At 48.9% G+C, this 27,678-nt stretch overlaps 10 protein-coding genes across 10 annotated transcripts; 5 read left to right on the top strand and 5 right to left on the bottom strand.

Annotated features, from left to right (window-relative positions):
* Positions 1-272: 272 nt before the first annotated feature.
* Positions 273-1,495, top strand: PEX2_022940 (uncharacterized protein; the record flags this gene model as incomplete). Its single annotated transcript, XM_016739569.1, has 2 exons — positions 273-417; positions 471-1,495. 2 exons carry the CDS (start codon positions 273-275, stop codon positions 1,493-1,495), a joined length of 1,170 nt encoding a protein of 389 aa, XP_016596313.1.
* Positions 1,496-2,366: 871 nt separating this feature from the next.
* Positions 2,367-2,680, top strand: PEX2_022930 (uncharacterized protein; the record flags this gene model as incomplete). Its single annotated transcript, XM_016739568.1, has 2 exons — positions 2,367-2,473; positions 2,527-2,680. 2 exons carry the CDS (start codon positions 2,367-2,369, stop codon positions 2,678-2,680), a joined length of 261 nt encoding a protein of 86 aa, XP_016596312.1.
* A 617-nt stretch (positions 2,681-3,297) lies between these two features.
* Positions 3,298-5,211, top strand: PEX2_022920 (putative acetamidase; the record flags this gene model as incomplete). Its single annotated transcript, XM_016739567.1, has 4 exons — positions 3,298-3,338; positions 3,394-3,797; positions 3,861-4,331; positions 4,388-5,211. 4 exons carry the CDS (start codon positions 3,298-3,300, stop codon positions 5,209-5,211), a joined length of 1,740 nt encoding a protein of 579 aa, XP_016596311.1.
* Positions 5,212-7,702: 2,491 nt separating this feature from the next.
* Positions 7,703-9,566, top strand: PEX2_022910 (uncharacterized protein; the record flags this gene model as incomplete). Its single annotated transcript, XM_016739566.1, has 2 exons — positions 7,703-8,784; positions 8,840-9,566. The coding sequence occupies 2 exons, from the start codon at positions 7,703-7,705 to the stop codon at positions 9,564-9,566; spliced, it is 1,809 nt and encodes a 602-aa protein (XP_016596310.1).
* Positions 9,567-10,400: 834 nt separating this feature from the next.
* PEX2_022900 (putative MFS transporter Fmp42) lies at positions 10,401-12,586 on the bottom strand (the record flags this gene model as incomplete). Its single annotated transcript, XM_016739565.1, has 3 exons — positions 10,401-11,901; positions 11,949-12,111; positions 12,175-12,586. The coding sequence occupies 3 exons, from the start codon at positions 12,584-12,586 to the stop codon at positions 10,401-10,403; spliced, it is 2,076 nt and encodes a 691-aa protein (XP_016596309.1).
* A 1,896-nt stretch (positions 12,587-14,482) lies between these two features.
* PEX2_022890 (uncharacterized protein) lies at positions 14,483-16,420 on the top strand (the record flags this gene model as incomplete). The annotated part of the gene is made up of 7 exons (XM_016739564.1): positions 14,483-14,729; positions 14,781-15,079; positions 15,129-15,396; positions 15,462-15,929; positions 15,981-16,087; positions 16,140-16,239; positions 16,290-16,420. 7 exons carry the CDS (start codon positions 14,483-14,485, stop codon positions 16,418-16,420), a joined length of 1,620 nt encoding a protein of 539 aa, XP_016596308.1.
* Positions 16,421-16,770: 350 nt separating this feature from the next.
* Positions 16,771-18,027, bottom strand: PEX2_022880 (uncharacterized protein; the record flags this gene model as incomplete). The annotated part of the gene is made up of 1 exon (XM_016739563.1): positions 16,771-18,027. The coding sequence occupies one exon, from the start codon at positions 18,025-18,027 to the stop codon at positions 16,771-16,773; it is 1,257 nt and encodes a 418-aa protein (XP_016596307.1).
* A 762-nt stretch (positions 18,028-18,789) lies between these two features.
* On the bottom strand, positions 18,790-20,913 carry PEX2_022870 (NADPH cytochrome P450 oxidoreductase family protein; the record flags this gene model as incomplete). Its single annotated transcript, XM_016739562.1, has 1 exon — positions 18,790-20,913. The coding sequence occupies one exon, from the start codon at positions 20,911-20,913 to the stop codon at positions 18,790-18,792; it is 2,124 nt and encodes a 707-aa protein (XP_016596306.1).
* Positions 20,914-21,941: 1,028 nt separating this feature from the next.
* On the bottom strand, positions 21,942-23,366 carry PEX2_022860 (cytochrome P450; the record flags this gene model as incomplete). Its single annotated transcript, XM_016739561.1, has 1 exon — positions 21,942-23,366. The coding sequence occupies one exon, from the start codon at positions 23,364-23,366 to the stop codon at positions 21,942-21,944; it is 1,425 nt and encodes a 474-aa protein (XP_016596305.1).
* A 970-nt stretch (positions 23,367-24,336) lies between these two features.
* On the bottom strand, positions 24,337-27,134 carry PEX2_022850 (putative C6 transcription factor (War1); the record flags this gene model as incomplete). Its single annotated transcript, XM_016739560.1, has 3 exons — positions 24,337-25,436; positions 25,489-25,772; positions 25,828-27,134. 3 exons carry the CDS (start codon positions 27,132-27,134, stop codon positions 24,337-24,339), a joined length of 2,691 nt encoding a protein of 896 aa, XP_016596304.1.
* Positions 27,135-27,678: the final 544 nt, after the last annotated feature.

Here is a 27,678-nt window from a genome sequence, read left to right as displayed (position 1 = left end):
ACGTGCATTTGCCGACCGTTCTCCACAACGCACAGGTTGTACTTGGTATTTCTCATTGTATTTCTCATTGTATTAGAATGGATAGGAAATTGCAAATTTAGAATCCCCTGGAATGACTCGGTAAATTTGATGTATCCGATATATCCGAATAACTTTGGTTCGGGAAAATGATATTTCACCGTGACATTCTCCAAACTAGAATGGAAGACAATTGGTACTTAAACATTGCATGTCGTAGGTAGATGGTGGGTTAACTAAACATACAAATTCACATGATGAAGTTCTCAAACGTGGACTTCCTGGTTAATAGCTTGTCGGACTTGCCGACTTTCAAAACCCACGACATAATCGATGGCGACATCATTTTTACGCCTCATCAAGAAACCAACATTGAAGACATAAGCATCACATTTCAAGGTATACGAGCGATAGAAGTAGCACTGCAGTGGCAATATTAACACGGCGAATAGGCATGACACGGACCGAAGTCGAGAACATGAATACACATCTTGCTCTGCCCCTCAACAGGCTCTTGAAAACCTTCCTAATCATGGAATTGCCGATTTATGACTACTTTTGGGATACGAACACCCTCAAACCTGGCAAGAGTTATCGAATGCCCTTCAAGTTCGTCGTCCCCGGGGAACTTCCCATTCACGCCTGTCATCACCAATGCGCCAATCACCAAATCCAGCAAGAACACATGCAGCTACCTGCAAGTCTCAGTTACCGTGCTACAAACTCCCATAAAGTTCATGACATGTCACCAGAAATGGCGGAGATAGTCTACAGTATCAACTTTACGCTGTGGCAGCGAAATGGCAAGGCAGGAAGGTCGAAGAAAATCCAAGAAGCAACACATCCTGTGCAAATCATCCCAACACGAAACGAGCATCCGCCCATCTTTGTCCCAAGTAAGAATAAATACTATCAACTACAATCAGAGAAGTCTCTGTCTACAGGAGTGTTGCGACATGCACGTGGCAAACTCGCTGCCTGCTGTATCCAACCACCAGCTATTCAGTTGCAAAGTCTCCAACCAAGTACGGTCGCGTCAACTTCTCTGAAGATTGATCTTCGGTTTGACCCTTCTCACTTGGGTCAGTTGCCACCAACTCTTCTGGCCGCCGAATTCCAGTTGCGGGCGATGACTTTCTTTGGGCTAGATGCATGGCCAGATTATCCAGATTTGACTGATATTTCTACATGGGGTTCGCGGCAGGAATTTTGGTCTGAGTATGTGGCATTGACAGTGAACAAGGAAACAAAATTAGACTGGGAGGCTCAAGAAGAAGGGGACCGCACCATCTTCACTGCAGCGATTGAGGCTTGCGTGACACTGCCTGCCCATAGACGATATCCACCTACTTTCCATTCGTGTTTGGTGTCTCGAGTTTATGCCTTGAAGACAACGATGTTCTATCGAGTCCATGGAAAGGCTCGGGGTAGATCATCCATATCAGTGTCTGTGCCAGTCGAGATATGTGCAACATGATGAGATACCCAACGACGATAGAGTGTTACGGATTATGGTCCATTTGCTATATAATTTTGTCTAAGAAATACAGCCCAACTGTGATGCGTCTCAAGATGTATGTATCAGTTAGTTACCCAAAGCAGCTCCGGAAAGTGATATCAGATACAATCAATCCGTTCTTCGGCCTCTGCAACGGCCTCTTCGATCAACATCCCGAGTTAATCCCGTTAGAAGCAAATCTAGGCCCACATTCCTGAACCCCCATCTACCAATCTCATTGCCTGAAGGTTAGCGATCAACAATTCCACCGCTGACATTTGAGTTTGAACATTCCGGGATCGACATGCCATCCTTGAATTGATATTCAGCCATAACAATAACCAGGACTAGTACTCCATTCCCAAACCGCAGTATTTGCCTACCTTGATTTGCTGGCCATGGCCTAGCCTCGGACATTTTTTGACATAAATCAGCAACTGGACAGGCTGCCGATCATGGGCTAATTGGATTCCAGCCCTCGGGGGAGTATGTACATGTGTCAACAGTCGGAATTCCACGCGCGGGATTTGATCTCTAAGGACCCTCTGTCCAGAGGATAAGTGCAGCCGATACCCCTAGCCCGTGTTCCCGACGTTGGCGGTTTTCTACTGCTCGCCGGTGAATTGTTGTCCATCTTCAACCCACTACTTCGATCGAACATCTCGACTCCCTCATCAATTGAATATCTCGATGAATTTGATCACTCGATTTACTACTATATCCTCATACATTAGTGGTTGCTCTTCTCTCAGCCGACCACGCGACTATCCCTTGACTCATCCAATCCACCACCCGTGGACAACACAACAACCAACGTGTCCGCCTCAGCTCGATAGCAGATCATTCAATCATGGCTCTTGTTCGAGACCCATATTTCTGGAAACGGTTTTCAACTGCAGTCCACATGGACGAAGAATCCAAGGCAGTTGAACAGAGAACACATACAAAACAAGAACCGTAAGACACTTCCGTCTCCAATATTTTTGGTGAGCCTCGGCTCACCTCTCTAGCGCATCATGGCTTGACCGCGAACGACGAAAGAGCAAGCGTTCGATTATCTGGGGCTTCGTCATTTTCTTTGGCGTAGTGCTCGTCATAATTATCAGTGTGGTTCTATGGTGGCTTGCTAAGAACAACTGGCTCCAACCTCGGTCGCATACCTAATAACTGGCCTTTAGCTAGTGGAAGGCGTTTTTGATTTGAAATTTGGCGTTTCTTTGGAGTTTGCATGGCATTGGAGATATACCCGCCGCGCCTGCACACGGCGTTTGGCAATTTGTTTAGATAGTTTTTACATAGAACAGCATAATAGACAATTTCAATCATACGTTTTGTATCTATCTCTACGGAGTAGATCGTTTATCTATGAATCTCCCTATCATACCTAGGTACCTATATAACTACTTAACCTAACTCCATTGGGCGCATACAATTGCCGTAACCGGTATAGTGTGTCTGGGGCTATGGCTTCTTATCTCCTGCGGACAAATTGCCGCCAGCGTTTATTTGCCAGCTTTTAGTTGCCAGGACTTAGTGATTTTGTTCAATGTTTTGACTATAACAAAAAAGCCGATATCAGCTCGAATACGGAATAGACCTATATAGGTAATATACAAATATATACATACGTAGCTTATACAATCAAAGGATGAATCCACGGCTAACCTCGGTGGTACCCGTCTATCCGGGTCCTATCGCATTCTCCACTTCTCCAATTCCCCGCATCGTATAAGACCCCCCAGCTTCCCCCCCCCTTCTCTTCTTGTACACACACCGCCATTATGCTTCCTCCATTTGACTACTTTGCCTACCGTCGCATACGGTAAGCTTTCATTTTATTCCCTTGAATTCACATGATCTGGAGCTAATGTCTACAGCAACCAAAAACAAGCCGAACGAGAACTCCGCTTTACAGGCCTTCCGCACCACTATCACCTCCGCATCGCCGACCAGGACCGAAAGATCATCAACCAGCCTATCGAAGAACTTGTTCACGATGTCCAGGCCTCGGCTGTCTCACCACTTGATATCCTCCGCACCTATGGAAAGGTAGCTAAGAGGGCTCAGGAGCGGACCAACTGCATTACCGAGTTGATGCTACCCGAGGCTGAGTCATGGCTAGAATCGGAGATCAACCTGAAGGGTCCATTGGCTGGAATTCCGGTCTCTTTGAAGGATTCTATTCATGTCAAGGGATTCGATGCAAGTGTTGGGTATGCTGCTTTTGCTGGAAAGCCTATCTTGGAAGATGGGCCTATGGTGCAGCTCTTGAAAGACGCCGGTAAGATCATGATTCTCAACACACATCATCCCGATAGTGGGACTGCATACTGATTTCCCACAGGTGCTGTTCCGTATGCCAAGACTGCTCTGCCAATCACACTGCTCTCTTTTGAGTCAGATAACGGCCTCTGGGGTCAATGCCGCAACCCACATGTCCCAGTATACTCGCCTGGTGGCTCAACCGGTGGAGAGGCAGCGTTGCTAGCACAGGGTGGCCGTATTGGTATTGGATCTGATGTTGCTGGCTCGGTGCGTGTCCCCGCCGCCTGGAGTGGTATCTATTCTCTCCGCTGCAGCACTGGCCGCTGGCCCAAGGGTGGCGTGAACACCAGCATGCCCGGGCAAGAGGGTATCCCTAGTGTGTTTAGTCCTATGGCCCGCACCTTGAATGATTTGACATACTTCACTCGGGCAATTATCCGCATGGAGCCCTGGAAATATGAACACACTGTGCACCCCATTGCCTGGCGCAGCGAGGTCGAGTCCGAGGCTCAAAATAAGCCTCTTCGCGTGGGTGTTATGACCTCCGATGGTATGCAACAATCACCTCACCTCGACAATAAAATCTAGTCACTTACAAATCTCCAGGCGTCGTCCCCCCAACCCCAGCAATTGAACGCGCCATCGCAACAACAGTAGCCGCCCTCACAGAAGCCGGCCACACCGTCTCAGAAATCACCACCCCACCCAACGCAGACCCCTTCACAGGCCTGAACCTCGCCTCGCAACTCCTCAACTCAGATGGCTGCCACCACTTCAACGCCAACCTCAAGAGCTTCGAACCCTCCGACCCAGGCGCCATCCAACTCTCCCGCATCGCCCACCTCCCCCGCCCGCTCCGCTACCTCTACTACCTCTACGTGCGCTACCTCCGCCGCGACAAGGTCTCCGCCACTCTCATCCGCGACTTCGGTCCCAAGTCCTCCGCCCAGCTGTGGACCCTGACCGCCCAGCGTGAAGCCTTCCGCGCCGTCTGGCACAAGTGGTGGGATGCCGAGCCCCAGCAATTCGATTTCATCCTGTGTCCTGTCAATGCTACCCCGGCTCTCCCGCACAAGGCTATGCACGATGCCGTCTCCTCGTGCGGTTACACCTTCCTGTGGAACTTGCTCGACTACTCCGCCGGTGTTCTCCCCGTCGGTCACGTAGACCCTATCCGCGACGCTCTCACCACACCCTACAAGACTGCTCTCAAGCGTCTGGGTTGTGACCACGGCATTGCTCGCGGTGCGTGGAAACATTATGACTCGGCCAAGATGGCTGGTCTCCCTACTGCCGTGCAGGTTGTTGGTCGCCGATGGCAGGAGGAGCACGTGCTTGGTTACATGGCTGCTGTGGAAAAGGCGCTTGAGCAGTACAATGATCCACAGACCGGCGAGAGCTGTCGGTATACCCTCTTGGAAATTGATTAAGTCAGCCTAGCCCGCAATGTAATGATTCGACGGGTACTTCTTCCGGACGAGTGTAGCATGCCTTGATTATCCGTTAGTACATGCATACAGTTATGTAACTAGATCATATACGGTATAGTTGCATATGCAGTTTATAGGATTGATTGGGTTCCTAGTTACGTTGGGACCGAGACAATGAAATAGTTCGAGTTATCCCTGAAATAATTTAATTCCCCCTCTTCTTTTTTTCTCCTGCAGCTATAACTACTCCCATCACGCGCTAAATGCCGTGTAACAGTCGTACAACATATGTGTGTTAGTGTGCGGGGGGCTAAATGTTGAAGTATCCGGATCGTGTCTGTGGGAATTGACACTCTCTTGGGGTTTGGCTGCATCGACCTGCACGGGAGAATATTTCGCTCCGAGTTTCTCGTCGATTTGCACGCAAAACCAAGTATTTTTATGTATCAAGTCTGTGTGGACTTGACAGCTTGCATTTGAAGTTCCCACTCCTCCAATCGTCTATGTCCCCACACACATATCTACTCATTAATTCCCCTCTATTTTCAACCTCCACCTAAGTAAGTTCTCTATTCCGGACTAACTATGTTGTAAATACCTATTAATATATGCTATAAACACCAATCAAAATTAAATTACTCCGTAGCGATTGCCGGGTCGATGCCGGTGGACCTGTCACTCTTTGTCTTAGTCAATGCATACACTAGATCATGTCAGCGCTAGCCCTAACCACCCCCCTGTGCATTATCATGTATCCATCATGTCTGGCTTTCAAAGCCAACGCTAAATAACTGTGCATTGTGGTAGGCTCGCGCATTAGCCCGCCTTCAAGTATTCTGCTCGGTACTATTCGTCTATTATTCCCGCTCTTCTTTGGTGTTGCAGGATAAGAGATATTCGGCGCCATCTGCGCATTTTCGGACTTCGGAGCTAATCGGAATCTGATTGGTATCGTGAGCTGCAGGTTGGTAGACCCCAAGCAAGGTCCATGTCTTTGATCGTCGATGCTTACAGGTGGGAAAATAGCTGAAGAACTTCGTGCATGAGTCGGGATGTATGTATAGTAATTGTTGGCTGGAGAGTTCGGTCCACGGGGATGACTTAATGTCCGGGTAGTTGCCTAGGAGGTCGCTCTAATTGTGGCTATGTGGGAAGCACACGTTGTCTCATATCTTGGTCAGCTTGCATCATGGAGAGAAACAATCAAGCTCTATGATAAGGGGGAAAAGACTCCGTGAAAGGAAAAGGATGTCCAATGACTCGGGGGCGAAGCAGCTTAGCTGCATAAAAGAATCCGCTAATTGTGAAAAATTCAAATAAAAATTTAAGTGAACACAGTTTGTCCCTGTCTGAACTACGGAGTACATTAAACACAACAAATAGTGTTTCTAAGTATCCAGATAGTATAGACTCGAGTCGCCCACCTGGATTTTCCACTTCAAGACATTAACCTAATGATCGACGGGGTTCCACCGATCAGTGCCACTTTTTTTTCCTTTTTTGTTTCATAGGCCATGTCAGAAAAGGTTAAAGCCCGTTGGATTGATATTTCCGTCAAGCTTGGAGGTACAACATACGGAATATATACTTTGTAATAGGGGAAATAATTTAGCCCAGTGCACGCCTTGATGCCACTGCCAAGGTCAGGCGGTTTCACATCCGGGGTTCTGATAGAATTCCGACGGGGACTGACAGTACGGTAAGAAAGTATTATAGCACGTAATACAAGATATGTGTGGTAATAGCCCGACATTCTGGATTATTTCCTCTGGGACTAGCCATATGTGTCCAAGATACTGGAATTCCCGGGGAATGAGGGGATATCACTCGGTCTGGTCCATGCAAGATCATGGAAAGGTGCAAACCCCCTTGGCAATCTTACTACTCCGTATATGCTAGGATGATTGAGTTCGTATTCAACGGCCATACGGAGTTCTTTTCCTAAAACCCCAGAAGATGGCCATAGCGGAGATTTGAAGATTATGACCGTCTACTTTCCGTAGATTGTTTAATATTGTCGTAGCATACACCGTACTCCGTACAATATAAGTTGATGTACATCACACTCACTATTGGCAGCCTAGTGCAGACTCCACTGGGTCGCCAGAAATGCACGTATTATGATACGTGGATTTCAATGATAGCCTATTAATTGAGTATAATAACGGAATAATCAAATAATCGAAGAATAAATCTAAGAATAAAAACCAAAAAAAGGAGTATAAAAAGTACAAAATGATCTGCGGTCACGGGGGATTCCCGAGCTTCTTCCTCTTTACTCTTTTTTCCCCCACTCCAACACCTCCAGAGCTGTCAAATTCAAAAAGAATATCAGATCAGAAAATGGGATGGTCCACAATAGGGCTTGTCAATACCATCCTCTTGTTTAAAACTCTATCTTGGGTTCAAACTTCTTTCCTCTTCTGAAGATCATGCATCTAGCTATCACATACATCTCTCACCGCTTACCGAGCCGGTGATATGATCTGAAATGGCGTCAAGAAAGAAACAACCATCTAAGAAGAAGGATGGCATCCATTTTGTCAATGCCAGACCTTCCTCTGAGATTGAACGATTGAAAGCCCAGCGTTTGGTGCGTGCACATGTCGGACGCTGGATTTCAGATCAAACAAAGGATCGATCCGCTGGCGAATCATCCAATCCACGCGCCCGGCCCGTCCGCAACGCTGTTCCCCCTTTACCCATCATTGACCGCGCTGGTCCAGGTCCCTCCTCTTTTAGCATCGTCTCGCGCCCCTCAAGTTCCCATCGTGTGGGCAACCTCGGCCAAAGCTTCGTCTTTGCGCACGACTCCCGCTCCAACCAGGCTGCATACCGAGGCTTGCCATTCCCGCCGTCGCAGGCCAGCGATAGCAGTGATAGCAGTAGCAGCGACGATGCGAGTACTGTGACTGCGTTATCTTCGGAGGCCCTCGCTGTCATCCGGTTCAATGATCGCTCTTCTCCCGAGCGGCTTGAACGCAACCTCTCTGGAGTCTTTGACCCGTTCGCCACATACCCCGCCCCGAGGAATTTCGAGCCAGAGATGATCAATCTGTCAGAGCGCTATCTCACAGGTGTTGTGTGGCCAGGACTCGCGCCGCGGCCACAGAATATCATAGCTGCGGCTAATAAGTGGTTCGATCTGTCCATGACGGATCCGGCTTTGTTTACAGCATTCATGTTTGGTTCGTTGTGTCACCTCCGTGTACAATGGCAGAATAACTGGGTGCCGGGTACGGTATTTGGTCCAAGGGAACGTCGTGCACTGCAGCTGTGTGAAATGGAATCGATCAAGCTGATCAATCAGGCTATTCGCGACCCCGATCGCGTGGTCAGCGATGCTGTTCTCCTCAGTGTTATTTGCATGGCTCATCATCAGGCAGAGGAGAAATCGGTACAACAGCACCGCAGAACACCATTTAATCCGCCTTTTCCGCGACTACAATGGATCGATGTCTACGGGTGTCTGCCACCGAATATGGTCCATATCAAAGGATTGTTGCAATTGATCAAAATGCGAGGCGGCTTGGCAAATATCCACACAGAGGGCCTAGCCGCGACGATTTCCTTGTATGTCTCGGGTCTTTTATGTTTCATATTGACTGCTCGTACTGACCACCCACAGCTCGGATATCATGAGCTGCAGCGTCCTTTGCATCCACCCATGTTTTGAGTTCTGGCCCCTCGCCGATTTCCGAATAGGCTTGTCCATTCAAGAGCTGCTCGGCTTCGGGCCATCAGACGTCGACCAGGGATTCGGCCGTTTGCAGGCAGTTGGCGCTACTCGCGAAATGGCAGAAGCTTTCCAAGCAGCGCATACCTATATCGGGATTATCAAAGCGAGCCCAAATTCCACCCATGATGTCTCTTTGCTTGTCGACCAGCGCAACATAACCCAACATACTCTCCTCTGTCTCTCTCCAGCCACAGACCTCCTCTTCTCCAATCCCACGCACGCCGCCACCTACGAAGCCTGTCGTCTGGCGGCACTAGTCTTCGGCGTCGGCGTCCTCTTCCCGATCCCCGCACAGAATACCCCCCTTAATGGTCTGGCCCGCCTTATCCAAGTGATCCTCCTCGAACAATCCTCCACAGACCTGTGGATTTCCCAATCTACGCGTATCCCTCTTCTCTGGGTCTTGACTCTCGGCGGTATCGCAGCAAACAATACCCCCATGCGCACCTGGTTCGCCACTGCTCTGGGAGATATAGCCCGCAGGGCTGGATTAAATTCTTGGGCCATTATCAAATCCGTCCTCGGATCCATGTTATGGTACGACACTTCCTGTGATACTGCTGCGGAGGCTCTCTGGCAGGAGAGCGCTAGCAGGTATAGCTATGCCATCCAGTGAGCAGCCCCAAGTTCAGTATTGGGAAATTCTCCGAACCTCGAGAAGCGCGAATCACCCGCTTCCTCTTCAGATCTGCTGTCAGCTGCAATGACTCAATCCAGCTTCCCTATCTCCCACCCTACCTACCACCGTCCCTCCTATCTCTTTTTCACTATCGTTGTCATCCTCGGTTTTCTTTGAAATAGACATATCGAAAAAATATTGGGCTTTCTTTCTGTGGGATACATACCATCACAATCACCAGCGACATGCTGAAACTTGGACACGGGGCATACATAGATATACCTGTCGGTGCTTTTGGCCACATCCAATATCGGGTTTGGATAAAACCTGCCTAAACTCGCCGTGCTGTGAAGCCCCCACACAACACTATCACCTGACCCCCGGGCATGAGGGATTACTCTTTCTTCCTTCTTTGGATTGCACTGGATATAAGGGATCTATTTTTAGGTCGGTATTTAGATTATACAATTCCCCGACATAGACTGTGGCTTTCTCACGCCTGGTTGTCGCGTTTGGATGTTGTGGGATACATCCGTATATAGTACCTCTCTGTTTAGGTCAGAACCATTAGAGACACAATACATAACGTTCCAATGTTCTCATCTTTAGATTTGTAGCGAGGGATATTCTAGTCTTCCTTTCATCTTTCTCTATGGAAATCGCTGGGATTTCCCCGAATATCCTTATCTCCTATCCACACACACTAGATACATGTAGGCAACCCAACGTCCAATCGCATTTATATCCATGTTCATGTTCATTCTTATATACTTATGTAAAAAAAAAGTCACAAGTTAAACATACTCCCTACATCACCTCAACCCCATAATCTCAAACCCCATACCCTCTCCCGGGTTCTCCATTCCTCAACAACGGCTCCCTCTCCCTAACATCTTGACCCTGATCACCCTGACCCTTCCTCTTAACCTCCAAAATACCCGTCTGATAAGCAACAAACCCAACGAGTCCAGCCCCAACGCCAGCAACCAACACCGTAAGCCCAACATTAACAGGAACAGGATCCCCCCTCCAAACCCTCAAGGTAAGCGCATCAAGTCCCGCCTGCGCAAAATTCCCAACACCAGCAAGACAAATAATAAGCCCGTACACCTTCCCAAACGTCGCAAACCCGAACACCTTAGCCGCGTAGTCTGATACAGCAGTGTAATAGAACGGTCGGTACAACACAAACAGAATGATATTCCCGTATGCTGCGATCGGGTGCGGTATACAGCCCAGCACACCGATGGTAGTTGCCAACACCACCAGGATGAATAGCACAGTGCGTGTCTGGAATATGTCCAGGAATGTGCCGATGAACGGGACAGAGACGAGTCCGCCGATTGGGAGGAGGATGTCGAATGTGGTGTTTATTTGTGCTGCTGTCTCGGCGGAGAGAAGGTAGGTGTATTGTGAGCGCAGAGTTGCGACAAAGTAGTTTATTCGTAGCATCATTAGAACAGTGAAGGCTGTTATTAGTACGAACCATGGTGTGCGTAGTTGGTACAGTGCACTGTGGCCGTGGAGTACGCCCCAGATTCCGCCTGCGATGGGGTTGGGGTTGGGGGTGGTTGGTTGTAGTTGTTCTTGTTGCGTGTGGGAACGGGGTGTTGCAGTGCCGTGGGTTCCTCTAGTAGTGGTATGTACGTCGAGCGAGGCGTCGATATTGGTTTGGAAGATGGCGTCGTTGATGGGATTTCCGGATATCACAGACGCTGTCCCATCGTCTAGTAGATTTTGTATGTTGCTGACGATGCTTTGGCGACGGAGTCGTCTATTCATACGCTGGCGCTCGCTCTCGTTGCGGTCGTTGACGGTCTCGTCTATGCGATCGTGTATCTCGTCTGCGACCTGCGCTGCGGCTTGTTGCACGAGCTCGCCGGCGGTTTTGTAAGATGTTGTAGGCATTATGAAGATCTGTGCTGCGATGATAAATACCGGTACGATGAGGTATGCCGCAAAGAAATTGTTGATTGATACAAGGCCCTGAGTGTGTTCGCTTAAAAGCCTGAAAATCAGGAATAGAGCACTCGAGGCATCGAAGGCGCCTGTCAGCATTGATAAGATCAGGCCTGATCGTGCGGGGAATGTGTTCGATAGATGGAAGGATGGAATGAATACGAATGGGCCGCCCAGTGCTAGGAATAAGTAGCCTGGGATGTATCCATCGAATGGAAGCTTGTTGGCTGTCCCGAAGAGCACTGCTCCTATGGCGAGGCAGATACTGCCGATGATTCCACTAACTCGTGGTCCATATGCGTCTAGGATGGTTCCTACAGGTAGGGCTGAGACATTTGTTACTACAGCGGCGATGGTAAACATCAGGTTTAGCCTGTTACGTGTAAGTAAGAGAGGTCTTGAACAAAGATTAAAACATACCGTATCTCTTGCCCATAGCAGACATCGACATCTTCCTCAAGCTCCGCCTGGGAGCAGAGGTTGCGATATACTTTCTCTCGAATAAGGATGGGCTTGAGAGCCGCAAAGCCAAAGACAACTCCGGCAGCCAGAAAGCAGTATACAACGGCCGTGAAAACCTGGGCTTTTACATGTTAGCATATCTCTGTATGTTAAAAGATGCATAATGCGAGTCCCATCCACCTACCAATCCTCTTAGCTGAGCTTACTTCATAAGCACCAGTAGTATCCGCCCAGGGCGTCCGAGCAACGATCGTCCCTGGATCCTCGTGCACAGTCCGCTCCGCAGATCCTAGCCCCTGTGCTGAATATGAACCCGCACGTCCTTCACGGGTACTCGTCGGTGAGAGTCCTAGAAACGAGGGCCCAAGAAACGAGATTCGATCGTCGTGTGGATCCTCTGGACTCTCATTCCAGCCTGGCCCCGCATAGGGGTTGAAATTCAGTCTGCTGTATGTGGAGGGAAATGAAGATGACACGGATCCTTCAGGCAGATCTTGGTAAGAGTCCGGTTCCGAATCCTCCGATTCGGGGTGACTGAGAAAGGCTGCGGGGTTGCGCTCCCATCCCTCAAGGAAGGAGATACGGTTCAAAGACATGATTATGGCATTACAATTTGGAGATCAGGAAGTGAGTTTCACAATAGTAATAAGTAGAGTAGCTGTGTAATTCGAAGCTCTCCAGGAGCTACGAGGCTAGCAAGGAGCTCCCAAGATAAGAAAGTTGGAAGTTGGAAGAGCTTCTCGATAACGAGGTATTCATGCCTTATATCTAAGGCTTATAAGGCTCATAAGGCATCAATTTCAGGCCTCACACACCCCCGTAGTCTCTCTCCCGCTTTCCTTTTCTCTCTCTGTCTTGTCCTCTCCCTCTCCCCACAATTCATTCTTCTTTTCCTTCTTCACCATCGATTGAAACTTCTTTGCTGATGAAATGATGAATAATCCATTCGGTTTTTCTTTCCCCCGGAGCATTTGACCTAAACAGGCAGCTGATAACGAAAAAGTAAACCCCACATATCCAGATGCAAATCACCATTTGTTTAGTATTTGGACGTGCCGGATTTAACTTTATAACTTCGGGACTGGTCTCGCCTCCTCGGCATCGTACAGAGTATACACTTCGGGGAAGTACCAAGATCGACAGGGTTCGACTAGTCCGGAGTACTCCGTACTTTCACTTTCTTTCCACGGGTTTGGGTGGTTATTGAAATGAAAACAAATCTCATTGTCATCGGCAAAAGCTGACCCACAAAAACCAGGATTTATCAAGCCAATCCGGGTATACTACTCCGTATTTCCGGTACAATTGTCATGGGCAAATAATACAGTAAAGTCCCCCCCGTGAAAGATCTATCTTCGCCACCATACGGTTAGGGGACCGAGCAACTATTTTTTTTTTCCCGCGGGTTCCTGAACCAGGCCCGGTGAGACCAACCGGCAAATGAAAAGTCCAATACCCGAATCACTTCAACGCTAATTTCGTTCCTTAATTTCGTTCCGAAGCTTGTCGAACGCCTTTCACGTCTTTTTTAAGTTGCGCTGACAAACTTGACGGATGTATACACCAATTTATGTCAACGCTCCGGGTTCGAATGGAGACCATCCCGTTCCCAGTTTCATGTTATTGGCCGATATCTTCTGAACCAGGAAGAGATGCTCCTTAAAATATACACCCCTTAACGTTGCAATGATAATTGAAGGCTATAACAAAAGAGGAAAAGGAAAAAAAAAAAGGGGCTTCTCGGCCATGATACTACAATAAACTCACTTGGCACCCGCCCATCGGCCAAGTTCAATGCCGAGAACCCGATCCAAGCCGGAACATCCATGGATGACATGTCCCAAGATCTTTTCTGGTTGGGAACAACCTCAGAACCTTTGGATCAAACTTAGTCTGATACGTGGGGGAGCTATTCATCCAACCAGAACCAACAGAGGACTAGACTCCAGCATAGTGGAAATTGTTGGACCTTCTAGACTTGGCGTGTTGAGCTAGGGTACTGAACGTTTTCCAATTCGGGTTATCCTTATGAGATTTTGAGCTAATTTCCAGTACATTGGAAACCCGCTATTCTACATTCCAACCACTGTTAGCCCTGCTCTTCTCAAACTAATCTCCAACTAAACCCACGTACGGAGTAGCCGCTGGATATACCCCAAAAAAGATACGCAATGTGTTAGTGATCTGCCAATTTATTCGATCCCACCCCATCTCCGTTTTTGTATGGGCGTTTGTTCTCCAATGATACATCGCCATCGATGAGTTTAATAGTCGCACTGGGTGACTTACCTTCTTTATATATCTAAATTCTCTGCCTGGCATTCTAAATATGCTTTCTGGAAGGTTTCCTTGTTTGCGATTGTACTTTTGACTGCGTAATGAGGGGATGGTTAGTTTTTTGTTTTTTTTGAACAACTTCGCTTCATATCTTCGACCTCGACTAATTCGCCTTTTTCAGCCTCACATGTCGTCTGCGCCATCTGAAATGTAAGATGATTCTACTTACTCCGTACAAGCTCTTCCTTCGGCGACTAACAAAACTAGGTGATAAATCCGGCTCGAAATGTCTCCGCTGTCAACGCTCTGGCCGCGAATGTGTGCCGGCTCCCGGCAAATCTGAAGAGGTCTCTTTCCGACATGGCCAGAACCCATCCCTGCGAGGAAAGGGACCCCCGAGATATGGCGAAAGTGATCTTGCTTTCCCGGACGACCAGGTCTGGGTTGAGACGTCTTCCGACTGTACGTGAAACGGTCGTGCTCATTGCTTATTGATATACTAATTTCTTGTAGTCGACTTCAAGGATGAAACAGATCAGACGGCAGCTGAATACTATGTGATACCTGTAACAAGGCAGGTGTCAACTTCAAGGTCGTCGTCTGAACATTCGACACCTCCATCAACGATGGATTCTTCTATGGCAACTCCAAACCTCGTCGTTCCTGCTTACGCCGCAGGATCTCAATTGGGTTCACGATCGAATTCTGTAAATTCCCCACGTGCACCTAACACGCCCATTGGACAGCCGAGGCTATCAAATGTCACCGAAGCCTTTCTGTTGCGGCATTTTCAAAAGTACCTAGCGCCGTGGGTAAGTTGACCCTTTTACTAAATTCCCCACCATCCAACTAACAACCCAGCTCGACGCTTTCAACCCTGAACGACACTTCTCAACAGATGTCATCGAGCGCGCGACTCAATCTCCATTATTATTGTATGCATGTCTAGCAGTTTCAGCATGTCACCTATCCCGAACAACAAACTCTATCGCCGGCAACGTCGCGCACGGATACCATGAGCGCTGTATCTCAATCATGCTCCCGGTTCTCGACAAGCCCGAGTTTGAAATCGGAATCGATATCCTTCTCTCATCAACTGTCATTCTACGATTTTTCGAATCAATTTCCTGTGCGTGGATTACCAATCATTATCTTCAACGCAAAAGAATTACCATCGGCTAATCCACCAAACAGCCCATAGTCCCCCAAACGACCAACAACACCATCTCCTGGCCGGTTCAGTGTATATCAGCTCCCACGTGGACTCCGCTATCTCCGGCGGACTAGCATCGGCTTCCTTCTGGGCCTACGTCATTCAAGACATTCAATTCGCGCTCACCTACCAGAAGTGCCTTCGGCTGACATTCGCCCCGTTCGATGACCGCCTACGACAATGGTGGGCAGCCAAACCTGCCCTCAACGATGGAGACTGGACAAACCGGGCTATATGGCTATTAGCTGAGACTATCGATTTCTGTTATAATATCTCCGGTCGAAGCCATGATGGTAGACTCGGAAGTCCCGGGGAGACTGCTCTCCGACATCGCATTCTTGAGTGGGAGCTTAGCCGACCTGATACGTTTGTGCCGTTGCATGTTTCGCCGCCGGATCCAGGGAGTGGGAAACCATTTCCTGTTGCTTGGTATACGAGTTTGTGGCATGGTACGTGATATACTCTTGTGTGTGTGGATGATATGCTAATTTTGGGTCTAGCAACTGCGATTCAACACATCTGTCTCACTAAATCGCTGATGCTCATTCGTGAACTCGAGTTTTATGATCGCAGCATGTTGAATTTAGAGCAGCCTGTCAAATTAAGGGTCCGTTCCTTTTCTCCGAGACTCGCCATTCCATACTGACTCACCACGACAGAGTGATCTTGCCGAAACGCTTAATTTCATGTTCGGAATCGCCATATCTGCCGACGACGACCCTTCGCTGCGTATCACGGCTTGCCATGCTCTTTTTGCTTGTAGGTTTCGTTCGAATCTGAAACTTGAGAGTCTACTAATATCAATCTAGGCGGCTCATGGGTCGAAGACCATGTTGTACAGGGTCTGCTGATTGATCTCCTCCGCCGAACGGAAAGGGAAAACGGCTGGCCGTGGGGATATGTGCACAACCAAGTTGTGCAAGCGTGGAGGCCGATGTAGTTTTATACCCAGTTTATTTGCATATACCATATAGACCAATTAGAATGGCCCTTCTTGGGCGCCGATCGTGCTGTGAGGCTCAGGCAGCTCCACATATCTGATCATACTACATCTATGTTTACTTTGGGAGGTATCGGCCACACAAGCTTTATACTAATTATAACAATTTCTAATGCTTTGGATTACCTTTCCTTATATCGATATAATTAAGCAGACTATAGTAGATGGTAGTAATTATACAGGGTTTAATAAATCCTATAAGCTGGTTGGGTCTAGTCCTGGACTAACAATATAGAGGTAATCCTTGGGTGCAGTTGAAGTACAGCAATAGTCTATTTCTTTCTTTAGCTCTATATCCGACTGCGGATATTCTGATACAACCAATCTCTCCACTCCTGATCATTCAAGATTGATCTTACACGGGCCTCAAGCCACTCCGTATTTCCCCAAAATCCCCATGAAGCCTGGAATCTACACCAGTCAACTAAGGCCGTCTCCCAGTGTCGTTTAAACGCCCCCCATTCGTATAGCTCCGATTCCTCCAATTCCTCATCCTGGAGGAGACTCATGCGGTACCGCTCCAGCAGTCCCCTCTCACCATCACACATCGACAGCTCCTCGGACAAATCCCCATTCCCATCAACCAGCATATGCAGTGGGACCGAGCATGTAAACAATTTGGCGAGGTCACAGACTCCTAGTCCGAGTCCGACGTACTGGAAATCATAGAATGCCACCTTTTCTCCGTTACTCGTCGTGAAGAGGTTTTCCGACTTGACATCGCCATGGATATATGATTCAATCGCCCTTCCGCAGGGAGTTAAGAATAATGCAACCATCTCCGCCACGGAAAGTGCACACTGTTCCGAAACCTTACACAGGGCATCTGACCACTCCGAGTCTGTGTCCTGCGCAAGAGATGCGTACTCTGTACCTCGTGTCGCGAGATAAGTATATCCCCCATTCAGCCACAGCCCACTGCCAGCATCCTTGTTTGCACTCTGTCTTCTACTGCTTTCTTCAAGCGGCGGCAGAACATATCCGTCAAGACTAGCTGGCAGCAGTCCCCGTGAGCGACTATGGAAACCAGCTAACCAGTCCAGTGCCGCCCGCACCTGCGTGCGATTCAATGCACCTCTCTTCTCGCCCGCGACAGGGAATCCAGGACGCAGATCGACCATAATCGTAGCCATGAGACCACTAAGCTCCGACGAGCCTTCCATGTCGTCCATGTCGCGCGTCGAGGCAACGCATTTGGCTATGGCTATGTCGTCACCCAGCTGCGGGACTACCTCGCTATAGAAGTACTGTTCTACCTCGTAGCTCAGCATCTTTCGTAGGTGGCCCTCGTCAGCGGTGTTGCCGCTTTTTCGGGGCGGTGAGATGAGTTTCAGGATGAGCGGGTAGGTCGTCCCCGCAACGCCTGGTTCTACCCCGCAGAGCTTGCTAAGATGTTCGGCTGCTTGGGAGGTCGTGGCTCGCGCTTTGATAGCGCATATTTGGCCGTATCCAGCCCATAGGGTCTGTAGCTTGGTGCATGAGATGAGGTCGAGCGAGTGCCATGAGAGCATGATGCTAGCGACGCGGTTGGGGTCATGTGGGGTCATTTTGACTGGAAGCAGGTCAAATTAATGACTCAGGCCGCGTGAATTATATGTTTTTCATTGATATTATGGCGTTTATTTTCGACGTGAGATGTATAGTGGATCTGGATTTCGAAGCTGTTCAGATTGTAGCTACGGAGGTGCGGAGAATGGAATTATCCGAGACGATCTTATAGATTGCAATGAGATGAGATGTGAACAGAAGTTTATAGGAGTTGGTATACGGTTATTTCTCTTTTTATATAAAATTGGAAAAGGTTGATGTTGACATGTGACATGTGACATGTGACATGGGAGCCTCAGGGAAGGTGCGTTGTCCATTTTGGGAAAGTACGTGGGATGTGACAATATAAAAGGACCCCTCCCACCTTTCTTCCTCTTCTCTTCTTCTTCTCTCCTCTCATCCCCAGCCCTCTCGACCACCATCTCACCGTAGCCCCCATGAGACAGCGTTGGGGGAGGGTCCCGTAGCACATGGGTGCCCCATGCATGAAGACATCAACATGACCAAGTTGTTGAGGCCCATGCAGTTCGGCACCCAAATCAAACGGGGCTTTCTCGTGCGAGTTTTTTGACGAGTGACTGAGCTTTTGGGGTTCCATAGTCACTCGGCGAGTCTCACGGAATACATTGGGGGTGTTTGATCATACCCTCTTTCATTGTAGAACTAGTCATCTCTATATTCAGTACGTCATATCACTAGAAATAGTAATTACCATTATATCGTTCACTCAACTAAGTAGTGTACCTAGGTAGATGTAAATACTATCCCCAAACATCCTCCTGCCACTTATTCTTCTTCTTGATTGTCTTGCTCCAACCATTCACCTCATCATCAGTCCACCCTTTAGCCTCCTTCATACTCCGCCCAACAGACTTCTCAACTTCACGAGCCATACCAGCTCTTCCACAGACATAGAGATTACCACCATCATCAATAACTCGAATCACATCCTCTCCGAACTCGGCAACCCGGTCCTGCACATACTGACGAGGCGTTCCATCCAATCGAGAGAAAGCAGTGACAATACGCAACCGATCCCCCAACACGGCTTGCATTTCTTCCAATTCTTCCCGATAGATGTAATCTTCATTCGGGTTCCGACATCCAAAGAAGAGAATCATTTCACCCACTTCCTTGCCGATCTTCAGAAGTTGACACCGCTCAGATAAGAATGCGCGGAAGGGCGCGATCCCCGTTCCTGCAGCCACCATCACCAATGGCGTCTTGCCCAGAGCTGGGAGTTTGAATTTGCTTCGGCGGAGATGAGCAAAGACCTTTCCGCCTTCGAGAGCACCACTAGGGCCGTTGAGGTGGTAGGTGATTCCATTGGTGTGGGATTGGGAGCGGGCTTGCTGGGAGATAGCGAGAAGGTAATTAGATGTGACGCCGTGGATGAGCTCGCTGGGATTGTCCGGGAGGGGAGTCGTTGATACGATGGCTGTGATGGAAGGTTTACGAGGCGAGACCACGCTGCTGGATGAGATGGAATAGAACCGGGGTCGGACGTGAGGTAGTGTTTCGATAAGGTATGAGAGTGGGAGATTATCCCAAGGTCTATCAGGGTATGCCAGTTGTAACAATCGGCCGAGGTTGATGTATGTGTGACCGATTAATCTGGCATATGCATCCTTGTCTTGGCCAAGCGCGAGAAGATATGCCTTTGCTTCTGGTGTGGGTGCAAACTGTGCCAGGTCGCGGACAGTATCGCGGTTGACGGGTGCGCAGATCTCGAGGTAGTAACGGAAAATGGCAATGGAGCTGGTTGGGGTTGGGATCATGATTTTGGTTGCAGAGTCGAGTGCCTTGATACCAAGTGGACTATCGCGGCGCGAGGAGATTCCGAGAACATTCAATAGGCGTTCAACTTCAAAATCCGGGTTACTGGGCCAGATAGCAAGGTGGTCGCCGGTCTTGTAGCTCAGCTCTGGTTGGCTGGTTAGGTCTATGTCCATGTGAAGACAGTGGCGGTTGGGCGAGGTGAAGAGCTCTCTAGAGTCCGAAATGCTCAAAGTACGGACGGCTGAGGATAGAGCCGCTACCTTGGGGGCTTCAACACGGTTGTTGGGCTCACCATGATGCAGATCGATAGGCTCAAGAGATTCATCTTCCTCGACCTTTATACTTGGGATATATTTGGCTTCGGCCTCTTGGAATCCCAACTTATCTTTGAAGATTGTGAAAAGATCCTCTTTCCATGACATAAAGTCTTCCTCGGTTGTGCCCTCTGCATCATTTGCCTTTCCAACAGGAAGAAGAGCCTGAGCGCCGAAGTTGTCCAGGCCTTCCACTACAACATCGACAACTCGGTTGTAGAACTTGTAGTTGCTGTTTCCCAAACCGAAGGCAGCATATCGCAAGTTGGATAGCGAGACGTCGCTGGCTTTAGAGATCCAGCTCCAAAGTTCCGTTGTATTGTCGCTGGGGTCTCCTTCGCCGTATGTGGAAACAATAAAAACAGCCAACTTGGCGTTGGGAATTTCACCGATTGTGATCGGGTCATATTCTGATAGGTCGGCCGTCATGGCTTCCTGACCCCAGCGGATGGAGATTTCCCTAGCAAGACGGTGGGCAAAACCTTCAGCCGTGCCGGACTGAGATCCCCAGAATACCACAATATTCTTGCTAGTCTCTTCCAACTTCTGTGCGATGTTGCGTGTCTCCTTTTCGGCTGCGCCAGACTGTCCACCATTCTTTAGCTGAGGTTGTTCGAACCAGAGATGGTGCAATGGGTCTGGTTTGTCCCATAGCCGTCCCTTTGTGAGGTATGTGGCTCCAATTCCACTTAGCACAGCTAGGGCGGCATAATCGGCAAATCCGGTTGGTGTAGCATATTTTGAGAGCTCTTGCAAGAGCTCTGGTGGGATATTGAGTGTGAAGGATGCCATTGTGCTGGAAATACAATTGATGCATAGAGGGGACAACCGGTTTTAAAGTAGACGTACTAAGCACCAAGTCAAGGAACACTCGGGGGAACCATGGCTATGAAATAGGTTTCCGTATGAAACCTTCAACCACTCAGATTCTATCGAGAACGACACTGTCCACTTACATGGAACACGGGCAAAATTGCACATCTTGGATCTAGGTGAAGATATATTGATGATATTGGGCTATATTCGACGCAACTAGTCATGAGAGGGTCTACTTAGATGGCCGATCCAATAGATGACGAGGAATCCCTGCATATTTCCCCAAACATGTAACATGGGGAGGATATAAATCGCGGGGTCTGTATGAACATCACCCGAATACGAATGTCCCGAAGTGGAAATGTTGCCCGGGGATCTACCTCAACTGGGGGCGGGGATTATCTCCTTTCTCATCACCGGTCAATTTGTCAAATTGTCAGTAAGATCAGGTTTATCGTGCGAAAAGGATATCTCAAAGTGAATTGACTATTTTACTTCCAAGGTTAACATTTGTGCACGAGGATTGGCCACATCAGAGTGCAGATTACGTTTAGTTAGGACGTTGAAATTCTCTGTTGTGTCATTTGAGTTAGAGAATTGTATGTCACTAATTAATATTAGTATCTTATAGTACCAACCTACCAGCTATACAGGTTTGAAGTCCGTAAGTAAGACCCCATATTGTTCCAGATCACATCTCAATGAAGGACCCCGGACAGAGGGCTCCGGTATCCATGAATACACACATGAGCCCTTCACTAGCCAGAAATCAGCAACGTCCCCTGTAACCAATATATCTTGTACTACCCCGTGAGCGCTAGCCTGTTATGTATCGCCAACTCTAGTCACTGTGAGCTGAGCGTCTGTGTAGAATCCTGCGTGCTAGACCTTATACCCGTGGACGGGACCCTACAAAAACTCCTTCGTCCCTCATCATAACGGAAATTTATTCAGAAAAGATCGTTTAGTAAAAAAACATTATAATGAAGAATACCATGATATCTCTATGCTTCACCTGCCCCCAAATCCCGACGCCAAATCTTCACCGGCATATCACCCAAAATCAAATTCATCGTCTCCAATCGCTTCAATTCCCAACCAGGATGAGGCAGAGCAAACTCATACCGATGTACCATAGAAGCAACAGCCTTAGTCTGCTCCAGATAAGAGATATTGCGACCAATACAAGACCGAGCACCAGCAGAGAAGGCAATCAAATACGGCTGCAACGCCTTACCTCCTTCTCCAAGCCATCTCTCAGGAATGTACTGGTCCGCATTGGGGAACACACTCTCATCACGGTGTGCTACCAGAGCAGACATGCTCACTGTTGTGTTACCAGCAACCCATTCCCCGAGAATATTCGTGCCTTCGGGGGGTGTTTCACGCGGAAGACCGTGCGATGTTGGCGGGAAGATTCGGAGGGATTCATCTAAGCATGCTCGGAGATACGGTAGATGCTTGACTTTGTCGTAATCGGCCACTACCTCGTCTTCGTCCAGAATCGCGTCAAGCTCCACTCGGAGCTTGGATAATGTTCGAGGGTTGCGGAGTAGCTGGTACATGACGTTGGCGATGGCAACAGCCGTCGTCACACTGCCGGCGTTCATCATGATGTTGCACTCGGCAACAATCTCGCCCCATTCGAGGTTGTTGGAGTTTCCATTCTTGTCTTCCATCATAGCCTGGAAGAAGTCCTCGAGCTTCTCGCCGGCTTCATACCGTCGTAGCCTTTCATTGCCCCGCCGCCACATGATGTTTTCCCAGTTATCGGCGGATTTTTGCATTCGATTAAAGAATGGAATGATATTGACGAGTTTGTTGACAACGGGATACCATTGATAGTTCCAGACGATGAGGGATTGCTTTCGAGCAGTGGGGTAGAGGGCTTCGCGCAAGTTGGTCTCATAAGTAGATCCATCTTTCCTTTCGGCAATACAAACATCAGTACCGGAATCCAAGAAGCCCAGCTTCTCCGAGAGGCCAATGTCGGCGATGGCATCGAGGGTGAAGAAGTTGGTCCAGGCTCGGAGGTCAAGCGTGAGGTCTTTCTGGTCGGGTGCGATTTTTCCAGAGGACACATCTGCAGAGGCGGGCGTAGTGCAGACTTGATCAAAATGCTTGAACATTCTTTGGACCTTGTCAGTCACTTTGTATTCCCACGTCTCCAGATTCTTGAGGGCATATGCGGCAGAGAGGACCTTGCGCTTTCGGGCATGATCGGGCTTATCCACTACATCTGCTAGATTGTAGTGGGTTCCAGAGGTAATCACATAAGAGGTATCCTTGATACACTTGGTGCTGTGGCCGTAGATGTCCTTGATGGCCTTGACATCACCATATGACAGCTGATTCGGTCCTGTCCGGATGACGGGATTCTTCTTGTGCAACTCGCTCAATTCCATTGACCGGAAACCCCGTGAAGCCATGATCATGAATGGAATTGCTGAAAATCCGGAAAATGGTGTCAGATTTGGGTACCTCCTTAGGCCTGGATGAATCGGTTAGCAGGTGCTTTGACATGTTCAACCAGAGCATTGAACGAGTTTCTTGGCAAATACCTTTTGGATCCCGAACATATTCAATATAAGGGAGGACGAGAAAATAAGCAAGAAGAAACAAGCCTACCCCAGCTGCATAAGGTGCAGCTGAGATGGCTGTCAAGATAGTGATCATGACGGGTAGCAGATGATAGGCGGTTGAACTGGAACTATAGACTGTACAAAGCAGTGGAATTCCACGTCTTGAAGCAACAAGTCCTTGTTCGAATTGGCTTGTCTCTAACGAAAGAAATTTGTGGAATTTGGAATGCTTAAGGTATTCGTATTGCAGGATGGTGGTTTAAATATCATTCTACCATGTGTCTTCGTGCCCTCCATCTCTCCAGCACAATGGACACATTCCTCTGGTTCCCCATATTGTCATACTCAAAGTTCGAAGGGAATATCCAAGCATCCAATAATCAATCTTATCTCGTGGGTTGGGCCTGTTGAGTTTACCTGTGCAGGGACGGGGTAAGTTTCCCCCTCGAAATCTCCCGAAATCGGGAAACAATCCCCGGAAATGCGGGGGTGTGGGGGGAGTCCATGCTGATCGAGATGATACATCATACATCAGACATATCAAACATAGGCGCGTAGATTTGAGCTATATGCCTGGACTATACTATGTAGTAGTAGCAAGCTGTCTGCTTAGTATTGTACTGGCGATTATTTGACATCCATTATACCAGGGCCATGTGATAGTGACACCGGAATGCGACAAGGCATTCCGAGTGCTCTGTTCTTCGATAATAAATTCGGCGAGATGAGTGAAGTTGGTATGCATTTGAAATAGCAACGGGTATAATATAGCAATAGAGGAGAGTACAAAAACATCCACCTAGACCCCCAAGCCAGACTAAAAGAATCCAAAATTCCCATCAAAAGAAAGCGGGAATGTAATCAATCCATCATCCATCATATCCCCTAACTTAAACCAAGGATCACCGAAATTCGGGTCCATACCTACCTCAGGTGCCATTCCCATCGGAGGAGCAAGCTGCATCCCAGCCACAGTGGACATATCCGGGTATCCCTGGGTTTGGGCGCTCGACGGTAGATCTGGGTAGCTCTGTGTGAGTCCAGTGGATGGATAAGATTGGTAGTAACCCCTCGTCTCGAGCGGGTTCGAGTCCGAGCTCGAGAGATTGGTTGGGTATGATGCCCCAGATGACCAGCTGGTTTGGGGTGCCTCTGGCCCGAAACTGGATGAGCTTGGTGTTGCCATTGGATTGACTGTTGAGCTTGCACTCTGGTTTGAGGAATAGGATTGTCCGGCTATTGCGCGTTGGGAGTTGGGAGTGTTTGCTCGGTGCGCTGGGTCGCCCATCGCTACTTCGCTGAGGAAATGTAGGGGTGTCATGCCCGGTGCTATCTGCGTTCTTGGATTGGAAGATGTCGCGGTCGGGGTATCATGGCTCCGACGTGTCTGCCGGCGGTCAGATGGGTTCTGATCATGTGAAAAGACCTCTTTCAATTCCCGGCCATGATCTCCCTGGTCGCGCTTTTTGATGAACCAATTGCGCAACAAAACCATTATGTTTCCAAATTTCGCTGCTCCGCGCCCACCATCACGCGCAGCGGCGGCACGGTAATGTGCTATGACTTTGTCCAGATAATAATCGAGTTTGAGACTCTGCACGTCGAGAATCTGTCCGATTCGACTGTCCGGCGACATGAACAGTGAGTATATTTTGATCAAGCTGACCACGGGGTATGTTGTACGTGCTAATGACGTAGTAGGCAAGCATATGAGTCGATCAACATCAATGGCGCAGATGATATCCAAACTCTCGTGAATGCAGCGGATGGCCGTGGTCAACGCATCGACGACCGCCGTAATTGATGACTTGTGCAAATCATCCTGAGGTGGGGAGTTGTTGCCAGTGTTGTAGTCTACACTCATTGCAGGTTCATGCACGAAAAGATTCAGGACATGCTCTGTGTGAACCATTGGCCCTAGGAGAATGTCAGCAGGAAATAAAAGACTATCCTCAAGACCAGCGCTTACCGAGGTAAAGATCCCGCGGGACCTCTTCTCTCCACTGTGCCAATCGATCCTCAAACAATTTTATATTATACCACGCCTTACTGTCGGCGAAGGTAGTAATGGACCCAGGATCTTCCGCACAAAAGCGATGTCCAGCATCTTCCATTATCGATCCCAGCTTTGCCCACCATTTCAAATTCCGGTCGGAGGGTAGGGCATCAGGGTGTGTTTCTAGAATCTCAAGGCACTCGTCCATATACGGCTGCCAGGTGACCAAGTGTGGTCTCCTCAAAGCCGCCGACATCCTGTCAAAGATCAGTTACCGAACCCCACGCCAGAACAACCTAGATTGAAACTCACTGAACAGGTAAGTAATAACAGCCAACCCAAGTCCGCCTTGCCTCCGGTCCATCTGGATCAAATGCCGGACCCGTCGGCTTTTTCATGATCAGCTCGCGGATCATATTGAAGCTCCGTCTACTTCCGGAAATGGGACGGTTCAATCCAAGTTCCATTGCCATAACCGCAGCCATGTGGGTCATGGAATAGAACTTAATCTCGTCGAAGTTATCTGGTGGCAGATACCAGATAGAACAGATCATTATAGTCTGAACCAGCTCAAGCGACTTTTGGCCTTTAACAACAACCTGCTCGGCGATCAGACGATATGTCTCATTCACAAGGATCGGCTGTGCATCGTGATTGAAAACACCAACGGCAGCGGCGATGATCGAAAGGAACAAATATGGTTTATTGCGCCGAACCTCGCCCATCGTAGTCCCCGGCGGGAAAACAACAAAAGGCATTTCTGGTGCCATTTGGTGGATATACCGCTCAAACGCCGAGCTAGCAGTTTTGTAATCTATAATCCCCCGATCGATCATATCAGCAAACTCATTCCCAGCCTCAGGTTTCGGCGGCGGCGGTGGCACAGAATCAGCACCAACAGGTCTACGCCAATGCCTCGACGAATGGCTAGGAATCTGCTCCGCAGACGGACTACCCGGCCGCGAATACCGCGGCGCCAGCAACCCACCAGAGCAATCCTTAACTTCGCCAGTATGCTCTCGCTTGCTCCCCGCTATCTTCGACTCCCCACCCAACCACCTCCGGCCAGCCAGCTGCTCATCCCGCTGCCCAGGCGGCGACGATTGATGCCCTGCTCCACCGGAGAACAGCGCACTAGTCGAATTCGAAGCCTGTAGAGTCGCCGTCAGAGCATCAATCTTCCGCTCCAACTCCGCCACCCGGCTGTCGGTCTTTTTCTGCCGCTTGCGCGTCGGCGCAGTCACAACACACGTCCGCCGCGCTTTCGCGCACCGCTTGCATGACCCTTCCGGGTGCGACGGGTCTGGGTCGCAGCGCACTTTCAGCTGTCGGCAGGGCTCGCACGCCCGCGACCGCTTGGCGTCGCCTGTGGCATCGTGCGGCTCGGGGGATTGATTGGCGTCTGGACCCATCCCAAATGACGGGTGCGTCTCCCCGTGTCCAACTCCGTGGCTGTGCCCATCACCATGTATGTCCCGGCTTTGATAGGGGTTTAGGGGTGCATGGGAGGGTGGCTCCGGGTATTCTGGGCCTGTGCTCATTGTCGGTCGGGTCGGCATGTAAAAGCGCCGTTGAGGGTCCCCGTCTCGGGTGTGTTGCAGCTGCGGGTCGATTTCCATCCAGTGCGGGGTTATAATACCAGTTCGGGGATCAGATCACTGTTACACATTAGCTTCAATTCTCAATTGGTGTAATTATTGGTTTTGCCATTGTTTCAATGTCGTGATCGCTGACGGCTCGCGTGGCTTTGCGATGCGATAAATACACGGAGGACGGTGATCATAAACACCGATCACCGATGTGGATGATCAACATGCCTCAGCGGGGTGGGTTCAATCAAGCAAGGGGAATGAATACATGTAGAAATAATGCTTACCTCTCTCTTTGAACACCACTTAGTTCTGTTTGAGTCGCTTGTCACTTTGGGGCCGGAAGTGAAGTGTAGTGCTTTTGATTTTTGACTAACATCTTAGGGGCCACGTGACCATAATCCAACCAGGCCATACACACCTCGGCAGATGATCTACGTCTACATCTGATTGATTTTAGTTCGAGAAGAGATTAGATTCGTTGATCATTAGATATCAATTCAGATCCATACGCTGAGCGGGGATATCAGAAACAAAATTCCCAGACGCCGTGAACCAAAAGGTAGAAAAAGAA

This window comes from Penicillium expansum (genome assembly GCF_000769745.1).
Source record: "Penicillium expansum strain MD-8 chromosome Unknown contig60, whole genome shotgun sequence".
Classification (NCBI taxonomy): Eukaryota; Fungi; Ascomycota; class Eurotiomycetes; order Eurotiales; family Aspergillaceae; genus Penicillium; species Penicillium expansum.
Note: the sequence above shows the minus strand (reverse complement) of the source record. Positions and strands in the feature narration are given on the sequence as shown.